This window comes from Buteo buteo, chromosome 2 (genome assembly GCF_964188355.1).
Source record: "Buteo buteo chromosome 2, bButBut1.hap1.1, whole genome shotgun sequence".
In the NCBI taxonomy this organism is placed as follows: Eukaryota; Metazoa; Chordata; class Aves; order Accipitriformes; family Accipitridae; genus Buteo; species Buteo buteo.
In genome coordinates this window covers 24,555,060-24,569,678 of record NC_134172.1, presented here as the reverse complement: position 1 = coordinate 24,569,678, position 14,619 = coordinate 24,555,060, and the positions used below count along the sequence as shown (strand labels likewise).

The 14,619-nt window shown below is 38.3% G+C and overlaps 1 protein-coding gene across 5 annotated transcripts in view; it reads right to left on the bottom strand.

Annotated features, from left to right (window-relative positions):
• The window catches only part of ADAM22 (ADAM metallopeptidase domain 22), a 135,308-nt gene that overhangs the window by 49,176 nt on the left and 71,513 nt on the right, over positions 1-14,619 (bottom strand). For all 5 annotated transcript variants that reach the window (XM_075048766.1, XM_075048747.1, XM_075048748.1 and 2 more), the window contains 3 exons: positions 10,443-10,525; positions 5,759-5,822; positions 5,040-5,109 (listed from right to left, as the gene is read on the bottom strand). In XM_075048766.1, the coding sequence (XP_074904867.1) occupies positions 5,040-5,109; positions 5,759-5,822; positions 10,443-10,525 (217 nt within the window). The remainder of the gene's footprint in view (positions 1-5,039; positions 5,110-5,758; positions 5,823-10,442; positions 10,526-14,619) is intronic.

Here is a 14,619-nt window from a genome sequence, read left to right as displayed (position 1 = left end):
ATCTGTGGGTGTCACACTTCAGAAAGCAGAGCAGATGTTCTACGCCAAAACTTCACCAACACTGGTCATGTAATATTATTAGCACAGTGCTTTCATGGAGTGAATCACATTTTTGGGAATTCAGCAAACATTCACAGAGCTCTTGCAATAGCTACCTAAATTAGTAAGAAGAGCACGGAAGGCAGAATTAATGTTTAACATGATTATATTCACAAAGTAAAATATGTTAGAATTGGGAGCAACCTTATGAGAATTTGGCAATGCTCACTATCAATACCATATTCCTCCCTGCTAATCCCACTGTGTCTTTAATTTCTTAAGCCTCTAACCATAAGCACCAAGTAGTTTATTCTTTTGCCAAATCCCTTTCACCAAACCTATTACTAGCCCCTCATGGAAAGGGACACATTATAAACTAAACAGAAGACAATACTTGCTCTCACCCTTTTAAATGTCCAAGAAGTATTTTTCCAGCTTTAATTTTAGATTCATAATCCCTGCCTCACTTTTCCCTACACAACAGAAAACTCTTTATCTTGTATAAACTTGTTTACTATTCACATAACCCCAAGAAGATCTTTTTTTGAGACTGTCGTGGTTTAACCCCAGCCAGCAACTAAGCACCACGCAGCTGCTCACTCACTCCCCCCCCCACCCAGTGGGATGGGGGAGAAAATCAGGAAAAGAAATAAAACTCGTGGGTTGAGATAAGAACGGTTTAATAGAACAGAAAAGAAGAAACTAATAATGATAATGATAACACTAATAAAATGACAACAGTAGTAATAAAAGGATTGAAATGTACAAATGATGCGCAGGGCAACTGCTCACCACCCACCGACCGACACCCAGCCAGTCCCCAAGCGGCGATTCCCTGCCCCCCCTTCCCAGTTCCTAAACTAAATGGAACGTCCCATGGTATGGAATACACCGTTGGCCAGTTTGGGTCAGGTGCCCTGGCTGGGCATGAGAAGCTGAAAAATCCTTGACTATAGTCTAAACTCTACTGAGCAACAACTGAAAACATCAGTGTTATTGACATTCTTCACATACTGAACTCAAAACATAGCACTGCACCAGCTACTAGGAAGACAGTTAACTCTATCCCAGCTGAAACCAGGACAGAGACACATAAATTAAATGTTTGCAGTCGCTTATTTTGTACTATGACTTTTTCCCTCCTTTGTGCTTCCTGCAGCATTGGACATCCTTTCAGTCTCCAGGAATTGAAAACCACTTTCAGTATTCCAGAGCGATTTTACCAGTCATGCAGAGAAGTAGACATTACTATAGCAGCTGTGTAAATTAAGGGAATTCCAGTTCACATACCTTTGTACACAACTTTTGGTTGTGTTACAAAGTCCTGAATAGTTCAGTTTCGCTGGTAAAACAGGAAAGTTTCTCACAGCTCCACCTCCCACCTGCTGTACATTAACTGTGCAATTTCTCCAAGAGGTTCAAGCAATAGGATTAAATAAGATCAAACAGGAATTTGACAGGGCTGCTGTATCAGCAAAACCTTCAAACAGGAAGCTGAATTGCCCATCTGACAAAACATTACCAGGGTAAGTGCTAATCTTAACCAGGAGTGGCTAGTTACTGATAAACAAGGAAAGCAAAGCATGAATAACTGGTATCGTCGTGGCTAAATCTTGGGGTTTATACTGTCATTTTGGTATGTGAAGTTTGCAGATATCTTTTTATGGAGGGGCCTGGACAACCATAGGCCCTTTGCTTAAAAATGTTTTCATGGTTACACCAGTGCACTTGAGGATTTTCTTTACAAAAAGGACCTAAAATAAATTAAATCATATGCAAGGGTCCCTATTTATTGCTTAAAGACCTGTAATCTACAGAGCTCTCAATGATGAGAAACTTAATCTTGAAAATCTGGTTTTGATTATGCTTTACATATGTTGATTAATTTAGTTTGTGTTCTAGTGCCACATAACTGGCTCTCAACCCATTGTTTTAGGTTTTATATCATGGTTAATGAAACAACTTTTCAATCAATAAAATAGTAATTTACAATATGTATATAAGGTCTCAGCTAACTTTACCAGCAAATGTGATCGTTTTACCCACCATCGGAAGTCAGTCATCTCTAGAGGGGAATGATGCAGCCATTAATGTTAACACATTAACACACATTAACACTGCACTATAATTCACAAACTGCATGAATTCAGGCAGGGTACATTTCCAGCCAGGGACCCTCAGGCGAAAGAACATGACCAGCAAAATCACAGGAAATGTAGATAGCTGAGAAAGCCTGGCAGAAATTTTGATGGGAATATATTACCTTGAAAAAGCGTAATGAGGATTCACAGAATCATTTAGGTTGGAAAAGACCCTTTACTATGACTGATGTTGAGTAATTGCTATTACTTGATTATTTATTTTTTTCTTTCTAACATCAATATTGAAGCTGATGATACATCCAGTCCATTCCTAACGCAGTACTGAGTGGAAATCTTAGCTTTCACACAGACTCTTTTAAAAATAAGAAGAAAATCTTGACATCAAGGAAGATCTCCTTAGGCTGGGCAAATTGGTAAACTATGAGAGTAATAAGGAATATAAGAAATACTGATGACATAACCTAGCACAGTGCTTGCTACTAATGATTCTGCTGTAGTAGTTAAAAAAAAAAAAATCAATGACAACAATACTATTAGCAATTAATTGCAAATACTATTCAAAGAAAAGAAAAAAAACAAAACAAAACAAACAAAAGTCAAGACAACAGTCAGCATTCTCCAGACCGGCAGGGAAGAGGCAGTGCCAAGTAGTGACACTGGTGGGGCAGCGTGTGCAAGGAGTGAAAGAGAAGGTGGGGCAGAGTGTGCAGCAGGTTGGGGGATGAGTGATAGAGCTCCTGTGGGCACAGGGAAAAGCATAGGGAAGCAGAAGGTGGTGCAGACTGCTCTCATCCTCTGGAGCTGTGGTTATGCATGGAGGATGACTTAAAGACAGAGATAAATTAAATAATCGCAGGCAAAGAAAAATGGTGGAATTCCTAATAAGGATATAATCTATTACATCTACAGAAACTTTCACTACAAACCTCAGAAATACCTTTCCAAACAGTTTTACAAAAACAGGTATGGGTATGTGGAAGAGCAGACTGTGAGTTAAAGTTTATTTCTCCATATATGGGATCCTAAACATAAAGTGATAGAAGATTAGCACCTTATACCTCTTATCCACATTACAAATATTTGTATAATTAAGACCACTAGCACTCAACAATTAAATCTCTTTTTCAACCTTTTCTACAGTCTTGTGATTCTAACTCCATCTAAAGGCAACATCTTCCCTTACGTCACATGCTGGGCTTTGTACAGCAAAGCCAGCAACTATTTACTTCTCATCTGCAGTAAAATCAAAACTGTACAAGCATATCTGGATTTTTGTGAAAAAAACCTGAAGCCCTATTTTGACAGTTTTTTTGAAAATCAAGAAGCTTTGGTGGAGGTGAAACTGGTGAATTATACTTGCAATGAATTCCTTTTCATAATTTTAAAAGCAGAAAATAACTGCATTCAAAAATGTTGAAAACACAGAACTTCACTATTAGGAAATCTTATAAGACAGCTGATAGATATCTACTAAGTACCACCTCTAGCAGTCTCCTACTTTAACAACCTGAGACAAAAGATTTATTTTAAACTCAGCAGTGGTTGCATTATTTCCAACCTTTCAAGGGACTTATCCCCAAGAAAGTGTGATTAAAAGATCCACTTTATTATGTGGCCTTATATTCAATAAATTGTTCTCATTACACTACAGGGAGTAGCCACGGTATGTGTCTAAGTTGCACATACATAGGAAGCTTCCTGATACAGATGTCGACACCCTGCACTGCATAAGCCTTTTGTGCTGCCCCTCCATCCCAACCCCTCCTCCACCTCACCTGGGCAATCATCATCAGAGGACGTGAGGCACCAAGCTCAGATACTGTTTTCTTTAGACTTAGAAAGATTCCTTCTTCAGAATTGAAATCAAGATGACCCAATTGTAGCAATTTCCCTTGTTTTTTCTCATTAGCTCTCTGAATAACTCTACTTTGCTTAACAACTAGCAAACCTGCACACACTGTGCTCCAAAGAAAGACCTATCTATGTGCAGTACCCAGCACCGTAAAATCCCAGATCCAACTGTTAGCATAGGACAAATAGTTTGTAAGCAAGATGACTGGACATCTGTAACTCTCCTGAAGAAATTAGTCTAGAGGTGGTTTCTACCAAAATGACAGTGTCTATGAAGGACAGTTTTATTTATCTAGGATATATTTTGCAGAGTAAGAAAACGCATCTGTACAACTGGCAAAACCTTGATAGAATGGGGATATGCCATAAATACTGCAATTTTTGTTTCAATTAACAAGCCAACTTCTCAAACGAAAACTTTTTTTTAAAAACCTCTTCTCCTTCCACACACAATATAAACTGTTTGTGGAGATTCATCACTACAAACACTTGAAACCACTTCTGCCTCCAAATTTATTTGTACTGAAATGCACGACCAGCACCACATCCAGTACTGTGAAAGATGCTGAATGGACTGGAGATGAGAGAGTCACTGAACAGCAACAATATTTGGCAAGTTCTTGTCTCCCAGGCTTATGCTTTCACCATGGTACTTACCCTGTATCTCAAAATATGAAAAGTCCATGAAGAGTTATCAACTACTGACAACGTGGCGTTTATTTTCATCATCTTTAGGCCATCTCAGTCCTTTCTGTCTATAACTACTAGTATATAATGCAGTACATAGACTGCATGACTTGTTAAGAGAAACATACATCACAACATGAAGGTCTAGGAGAGGTTTAATTCATCATCCTCAGGTTTTTTTCCCAGTGCTTTCAGTGTTTCAGATTCTTTTTTTTTTCAGTGTTTTCTTATTTAATCGGGAAAAAGAAGAGATATACAAATGAACATTACACTATCAGAAGATTATCTATCAAATATGATTAAAAACTTTGGCCTTAGACTAAAACAAATCAATAAGTCATGAATATTAAAAAATCATACCAGATGGCAGGTCATTCGAAGGAAACTCAAACAACTTGGATTTGTAAACAGAGTGGAAATGGAAGTCATCCTGAAATAGTAAATAATTGCATGTATTAAACCTGGATAAACTAATCCACCTCATGAGCATTAAATAGACAGTTCCAAAGGTCCTTGTTATCCAACACCTACACTAGTGAACATGCAAGTTGCAAGGCACCATTACTCTACACTCTTTCCAACTGTGATGTGATCACTCATGCCACAGTTAATCATCTTTTATTTGAAATATCTGAGTACATCGAACAGAGTGGCTGAGCACTCTTAGAGCTAGACTTAAGAGAGCTGCCCAGGGAACATCAATGAGAGTCACAGGAGCTGCTAAGCTGGAGTCAAGGCCAAACCAGGAGGAGAGGGATGTAATGAATCCAGAGTGGGAAGTGCCAGAGAAGGGGACAGGGCACTCACAGGCTTCTCCTGCTGGCTCCAAGGGACCCTCATCACCCTCTAGTGCTGCACTGCTCTACATCCAAGTGTTACAGAGCACACACGTATACACATACCACTGCATAATTTTTGGAGGTCTACTTTTGTCTGTGATGATGGGGACTCATATATGAGGTAAATGAGTTGGGAATGAGGGCATGACCCTTTGGTCCCAGAGCCTTATGCCTACCCTGTATCCATAAATGTCTGTATTCAACAAACAACACAGAAGGACTACTGTAAGTTCTACTTACATCTGAAGTGTAGTTTTCATCTGGCTCAATAAGGTAAGTATGAATTCCATCATAGAACATCCCACTGTCAAGAGCAGAAAATGTAAATACTGATTTAATAAAGAAATACTAGTGCAAAATGGAAGTAAGTTTAAGAAGTTCATATATTTTAAAAATTTAAATATTCAGAAAAGGAAGCAGTTAAAAATGGTTTCAGGAACTGAACGTAATTCTGAGTCACTCTTTTGTTTCTTCGCCTCAGAAAGAAAAATATTCTCTCTCATGGTGATATAGACTCTTCTTTCTTCCCCAAAGCTTCTCTACAACACGTATAAACACCACAAAAATTGGCTAATTTAGCCAACTGAAAATCCAGTTCAGAGCCCCCACTCCCATACAAGAGAGATCTACCTGCAACAGATAAATAAGGGACCTGTCTTTAGGAACATGTGTATTTGGAACAGGCGCACAGCTTTTCCACAAATAAAAATATTATTGAATTGAATTGACCCTTAGGTTTTAATGGTTTTGATTAACTCTTTCCTCAGTAATTACATATAGTACCAAGTACAAAGGGCATAACGGGCTTTTTTGGGCATAGAGAGCTGTTTGGGGCATTTCAGCAATAATAATTATGACAGATGGTCTTTTCTTTTTAAATTAAGTTAGTTTAAGTTTATATTTCCAGGAAACATTAATGGCTATATGCATTATCATATCAATATGGACATTATATGATGTTCATGATAAAGAGATAGGAAACGCCATCAGACAGGCTTCCAATGGGCTGTGGTGAAAAGAGATACAGAGGACCAAGCCTTCTGCCATATCCACGGCTCTGGCAAAGTACCCATGGTCTCTTTCTTAATGGCATAAAATCTCATAAAATCTCACAGAAATTTGAAGGTCATTCATGATAAGCACACCGCTATGTATCTTGGAAAATCTGTCACTTTGCTTCCCCACAGACAATCACCAATTTTCCATATTAAATTCCAACACACAGTTCAACTCGAAATGAAGAACAAACTAAACTGTTAAGGCTCTCTAAATGGATGAAGATAGTCTGTGACAGTAACACCAGATGTTTTTGCATTACCACTCAAATGTACAGCAAAGGTGAGGTCCATTCCTGCAAGGATGTTTTCTATTAAGACCTACCTTAAGTTTACTTAGGCAAAGGGTGTACTGAGGTTTAGTCTTTAACATAATACAGGATGCACAAGTGTGGTTGAATTGCACCTTAAAATAAAGTGTTGATACAGACATTACTCTGTGAGAGCATAAAACCAAAGGGCATTTCGCATATCGCTACCGTTCTGATCTTCAACCAAATCAGCATTTTCTTTTAAACAATTTTGCCTTTGTTGCACTGGCATATACGCATGGTTGGGATTAGGTTGTATCAGCATGTCCCTTTCAAAGTGCCACTACTAAGGGCTTTAAGCTTGGCCATAAATATGAGCTCTAAGTTCAAACTTGGCACACAGTACACAACAGCAGCATGAAAGCAAGATTATTTATTTATTTAGATTACTCTTTAGCAAACTTTTAGGCACCAAAAAAACCCCACCAGAATTATAAACAACAATATAAACAACAAAACCAGATACTTTTCTTTTTTCTTACGCAGCTTTTTTTTTTTTTCCCCAATCAGCAAAATTGATTCTGGTTCTGCACAGGACCAGATCCAGTCAGTAAAATACTGTCATTCTTTTCCTGACAATTAAGAAATATAAGCATATATTAAGCTTGTAAACCATTACAGCTATTGATGAGCATACTTCTCTTAATATCATTCACTTACAGGGTTAACCATGTAGTATTCACAGAAGTAGCTTGAGTTACTGACTATATAACATACATCAAGAGTAATCACAAGTATATCTGCAATTTAAAGCTGTTTCACCTTTCAAATTACCTGTGCCTATTCTTTAAAACAGAGCTCGAGATAAATATTCTAGCACCTATTAAATCTTCTTTGCCTGGGAATAAGATGAGATATGGGAACATCCTGCAGCTCTTAATCAGGCAAAACTTCCTTCCCTCTAATTGCAATTTTACTTAAGCACAGTCTGCAAGACGAAGTGCTATCAGCAAATGGCTTCTCATGCGACTGTTGCACCCAGCAGCACTGACCTCTGATCAAGTCACTCAACATGGCAAGAATAATAGTCACGGCTGACCTACAGATCTGACTTGCCCACTCAAAGTGCTCATGGCTCTTTTCCAACCGACTTCAATAGTCCAGTGCTCTGTGAACAAATCACACGCTTATGGATGTGTTAGAAAGAAAGTAAGAGCAAAACATGGGCCATTTCAAAAACCTGAATTTTGATTATATATATTCTTCAAACAAACAAATTTGTAGTCGTGAAAGTCTAATTTGCAGTAAAACCAGCAGTTTTTATATTCACCACCAGTGGGCAGCAAAATCATAGACCAACCTGGTGTCAGTGAGACTGGCCTTGAAACACAGGACTGGAAGTCGTGCCTGACTATAGCTTATTTATATCCCAGCAACCAGTGTGTTTTGCATTCAAAGTTTTTTGTGTTAACTCATAGGAAACTGTAGTTACTGCATGTCCCACAGAAAACAAACAAACAAAAAAATCCAAACAAAATGGCTCACTCGGAGTTAAGGCTGCAGAGATACATTTTTCATTAGCAAAGTCATTAAGAAGAGAAGAAATTAATAATTTTAAGTATTCTGTCAGCCAGTCATCCAACTAATTTAACTAATAAAAGGAAGACCACAACATAGACATTACCAGCAGAACAACTCATGATTTATGATTAAGAAAATACAATATTTTCTCACATGTATGAAAAATTCTGTTGTTACTGGCCAAGATCTAGTGGTACTAATAAGAGAGGAGATTAGCAAGAATTTTGGGAATACGAAGCTTGTTATTCTTTTAGAGGCATCTGTTTGGTCTTAGGCACTTCCTAAAATTCACGAAAGCAAAGCTCCTGCCCAGCAGACCCTATTAGAAGATAACTCTCCCCAGCTTCCCTTATTCCAGCAAGACACTCCAAACTGTGGTTGGAAGCTAAGGAGCTCTGATTGCTGGTGTGTGTTTCTAGTAATTACTTAGCATTTAAAATCAACTGTGGAGGAGCTAGTTGTAATGATGGAAATGCAGTGTCAGAGAATGTGAGTTTAATACAGCTCAGGAAAACATTACTTTCTCATGCTAGATGCCGGAATTACCAGCCTGCTATGGTAAGCTTCATATTGCATCTTGTGTGAAGGAGAACTCTGCTGAAACTTTATTGTATCAGAAAAAGGAAAAGAAAAAAAAAAAAGATACCTCTCAAGAGAGATCTGAATTATACAGGGAAAATATGCATCTTTCATCACATAACTGTGTTGGAAGGAACCAATCTGAATATCAGGCAATTTAAGAATACAGAGCAGCAGGAGGGTCAGTCTTAAGATAACCCACAAAAGGAGGGCAGGAAAGGACACATGCAGGGTCTCCTTGCTTTCTGCTTTTTCTCCTAGGAGTTAGCAGGGGCCAAGACCTAATGGATTACTGCTAATGGAATCCATGCAGTGGCTCAGGATGCATTAGGATGCTACTATTTTTAGGCTCACTGTCCATACTGAAACTGGGCTCAGGTTTCTTGAGCTGCTCAACCTTTATCATAAAAGAGTTAAGCACAGCTGTAAATCAGACACGTGCAAGGATGACGAGTCTTCTGCATGTATTGTCCCCCTTCCTAACAAAGGATATACAAACATGAAAGAAAGACACTACTTAAATATGTGTGCTTATATGGCTGATACCAAAACTACAGAATAGTTGGAGACAGACAATAAGCTGAAGATTTCTATCAGCTAAGCCCTGCTTCCTCAGAAAAAGGCAAAGCTCAGGTCATCTCCACACAAGCTCACTTGCTGCAGTGACTTTTCAAGCTGATCTCATTATCGAAAGCACTGAGGTCCTGTAATTCCCAGATTCAGCAGACACTGAAGTTACTTGGTTGCTCTGAAAACCTGACTAGCATCTTTCAATAGTGCCAAAAGTAGACAGGTCCAAAAGCTGTACAATCAACACACAGATCTATATAAGACAGACACTTTAAATTATATTATCGCTAAAATTATGTACTTTAAAAAAATACATTATTGCACAATTTTATATCCTTTCTTCCAGATTTTCCAAGATTTTACTATATCAAATGTATTATCCCATGCACACAGCTTAAGGCCAGCAATTCTGTGAAGAAAATGGATAGGACAAGAGAAACTCTAAACTGACACTTTCCTTTGTAAAGAGAGTAGAAAAGAAAGGTAAAATACATCATTGTAGCAACAAGAAGAGAACATAGTTTCCAAATGGTTCATGTCAATACTGGCAGTGTTTTTTATTCTTGTAGAACAGGAAGTTTTCAGCTACTTTTACTCTTCTATCTCTATAATAATTACCTTAAAACAATACCTGCCCACTGTCGTATGTCCTTAGTTAAAAAAAAAAAAAAGGAAAGAAAATTGCGTGCTTTGTCAGTGAATTCTGAAATCAAAAACAAGGCTTTTGCAAGGTTCAAATTAAACCCATTCTTTCTAAAGATTGTTGAGGACTTAATATTTGTAACTAACTAGTAGGAAAATAAATAGCACTTATTTTACTATAAACAGCTTTATTTTGCTTAAAAGACTAATAAGCAAAGGCCAGTAAAAACAAAACAGCAGACTTACTGTAATCCATGGCACGTTGACAAGGCAACAAATGATACAGGATTTCCTCTAATTTCTCCCTGATAATAGCAATGTTCTCCTCCCTGAAATTGAAAATTGAGACTGTAAATCCACAGGACATCCCACAATATCACACTCCATCCTGTCACGACACTGCTTTTTCATAAATACATCGCCAACCCACTGACATGGCACCAAGAAGGTTTGGTACCTAGGCAAACATCATAATTTCAACTCTCTACACTGAACGAAGATATTTTCATTGTGAAATCCCTGGCATCCTGAGACAGATTTCAGAGACAAATTATTCCAGAAGTGGTCATCTTTCTTCATTGACTAGGAAAAGAGTTTGAAATAGTAGGTTTAGACTCAACACCTGGTCTGCACATGGCTACATCAAACAAGATGAACTCTGCTCTGAGGGTAAGGCAATTTCCTACTTCTAAGGAGAAAAGTATGCTTATCAAATAATAATAAGACTTGATTAAAAAAGAGAACAAATCAGAAGTGTTCACTAGTGCTCCAAAACTAATGGAAACTTTCAGTATAACCAAGCAGTAAAGGAATACAATGAAAATTAATATTTGCCTCTTCTCTTCTGCAAACAAAATATACACCTTTCAAATCAAATCCAGCAGACCTTACTCAAAAAATCCCCCCCCTTAGTTTCACAGAAGTCACACTGATAACAAACTAAGTCCTACTGCACATGCACTGAATGTATTCAGTATTGCACAAGGTCAATATTTGTATGCAAAATTAGAAGAACAATTCAAACATCTCCTAAATTCTCACTGACACTCTACCCTGCAGAGTAATGTACCTAATTAGTGCCTTGCCAAATTCAGCTATGTGATATTACTGCACTATGGTTGGTTAAAGGACTATGAAGTAGATTTTTAGTGCTTTTTTTTTTTTTTTTAAATAACAAAACTTTACTATTTCTATTCCCTACCAGCAAATGTATGAACAATCTACCTAGCCTAATGTACCCACCCATGTGAATATTTATGCCCATTTACTGCAGTAAGGGAAAGGCATTACAATTACTGCTGTTTCAGAAGCCGGTAGTCACTTGCATGATGCCTAAGACAGTCATTTTAGACATGTGACATTAAATGTTCTTGGATTTTATTTTTCAAATATGAAAAAAATTAAGCAAGGTCAGGCAAAAGGCAAGGAAACACATAGAGTATGTTGGTAGTTCTGTGTTTTGATCAGGAAATCCTGTTCTCTTTTCTACAAGGCATGCAAACTATTTTTGAAAGTAACTACAAAGTACAGATGCCTCCGTTTTGAGGTGCTCTCCTTAAGAGAGTATAGGAGCCTGTTTGTCAGAGCGTGGCTGCGTGCAGGGAAAGAGACCTGATCTCAGCCTGGTCACTAGAAATCATTAGTTCCTCCTCAAAATCTTCTCTGGAGCATTCATGCATGCTGTGCTGCTGTTGGACCCCAAAGCACTCAGCACAGCATACCTGGGGGCAGCTCACAGCTCCTGTGACCAGCAACAGCAGCGCTACAGAGAATGCAACACCTGATCCCACAGACTACAACTCTGACACTATTTGGCAGGCTTGTTGCTTCACTCTGCTAGAAGAATCCTTGTGGCATATCTTCCATTAAGTGTTACATTCTTTTTTCCCCCCACAATTTCTTTCAATCTCATTATTTCCTCTCTTCTACATACCACTTCTTCCTTCCACTTGCTGCAGTGACAGCAGCCACCTCCACTGCCTATCCACCTCGGTGTATTTTTCTCTGTGTATCTGGTACAGATACAAAACACTTTCACCAAACTAACCTGCAGAGTGACCATCATGCTACCCACCATGGGCACCTCTCTATTAAGATGTCTGCAGGTAAATGCTACTGGTGCCATGCAGGTAGTGTTCGATAGGCTGTTCTGATGTTTATTTGGCTCATGTCCGTGAGAAGCTCCAGGACTGACCCTCCATACCAGGCTACAGCGGGGTGTCTGTGGAAGACATATGACCCATCACCCTTGGACCAACATTTCTCAGGACCATCAAGTATTTGGGACTCAGACGGAGGACAAGTGAAAAGGAGATGGTCTGAGTTTCTGCTTTGCGCTCACATGCATTTTAGCCACCAACATCCTAAGTTACATGGGATTTTAGACAGGCTACATCTTTCTTTGTTTTTCCCAAAACCTTGGCTCATTTTCTCTATTTTATTCTCCTTTTTTACACCTTCTTACTTCCTATATCTTAGTTACTTTAAGCTCTCTTGAGATTTTCCTTCTTTCAGTCTGTAGGATTTCCCCCACTACAGGATCACAGTATTCCTTAAGGCTTTCAGGTCTTTCTGCAATATGTGAATAAAAAGTAAACAAAGAGAGACTCCAGTAAGCTAATAACAAAACTAACAATCAAACTATATGGATGAGGTAAAACCTTCTAAGTAATAAAATACTCTCTAAACAGAACTCTTGCAGTAGCATTCCTGTAAAAGATATAACTGGAGTAAGCACATGAATATGGGGATAATATTGAGAAGACTATCAGTAGGGAGTTGTACGGACTTCTAGCTGTGGAAGGAATGTAGAGTAATTAGACAAATTAGTTTGTTCTCAGAAAGTGTAGTTAATAAGTACCAGCAGTAGAATCTTAGGCTCCATTAGTTTGCAAAACCATGTCTTTGCAACCAGGAGGAACATTTTTTCATACTAAGAATCCAAGTCTGTGGCTCAAAAGTATGTTTTGATCTTCTTAATGAGAATCAAATAAATGGCCCATGATAGTATCTCCAAATTAATTTATTCCAGCATAAATCCATGACCAAACTTTTATGCATACAGATCTAGAAAAGAAAAAATGTAAGAAAACCAGCTCTAAATGCTTGCCTAGGAAAAACACAACTGACACACAAATTCTATTCTATTTAATCAAATCAGCTCAACTCATTGATCTACTGAAGTTCACTGTAATTCTGGTGGAGACAGATACATAACTGATTTTCTCTGTCTCGGTGATCAATTCTTACCACTACAAAACATATATTTATATATGCTAACATCTGGGGGATATTTTTTACACATGGACTTACGTTCCTGTCAACATAATGTAAGTCACCTCAAACCAGTTAATAAAATATAAGGGGTTTAAATGAAAATAGCTTTTTTCAAGTACTTGATGCACTAGTGGTGTGGTTTTTTGGTTTGTTTTTTTTTTCTGAAAAGAACTCTTCAGTGTGAGAAACTCTGCTGTCAGGATACTCCTAAATGAAGTTCTGAGGATTGTTTTAATCTCGGCAAGGAAATAAGAGGTGATGCAGTGAAACCAGATGGCACTAGCACTGCATGGCTCTGGGAAGACTGACTGCTTAGCACTCCTTAACAGTGTCTCAAGCAGATAAAACATTCCAGTAACATGTGGTGAGGAGGGTATGTACAATTGTATATTGTACTTTTGGGAGCCTCATTTTCAACCATTCACAAAACCTGTGAAGAGAGAAGCACTTAAAGCCACAAAGTCTGGGACTAGTTCTGTACTGAGAGTCAGGACAACTGAAGGGACTCAGGTCAATGTTTTCTTTAGAGCACATGTAATTTTGGACGAGAAGTTTACTGTCATTGCTTCCCTGTAGTGCTGAGGCTGAACTCCTGTTGGTTTTGACATGTACTAAAGGTCTTTTATAGCAGGTGCTGTAATAAAATACACTCTACTACAAGAAGAATTGCAGTATATGGGAGATCAAAGACCACCAAAAGACTAAACATAATCATCCCACCTATCTTCTTTTAGTCTGCTCTTGGAAACTCTCACTGAAGGCCTGGGGGTGTCTCTCTTCTCTATTGGTATCTGTAACAGTGAGACAGGAGCTGAAAAAAAATCTTCATTTTTTTCCTAAAAATATTCTGGTCCCATATGAAAATTTAGACTTTCCCCAAGAGCTGAAATTAGCACCATTTACCAACACCAGTTTAGTCCAGAGCATCAAGGGTGTTTTGTGAAGAGCTATTGGCTTCCTGTAGCTATTAAAGCCCCTCTCTGCTCACTCAAAAGCAGGCAAAAATTGCCCATCTCAGCAAGTCAAACCTCCACACTGGCCTTTGTCAGCTACTGGGGAATGGTTTAGTGCCAAGATGAAGAGGAAATAAGACTGCTCTTCTAACATATGCCAGCCATCAGTGTGAGCAGCACATTTACCCCTCTCT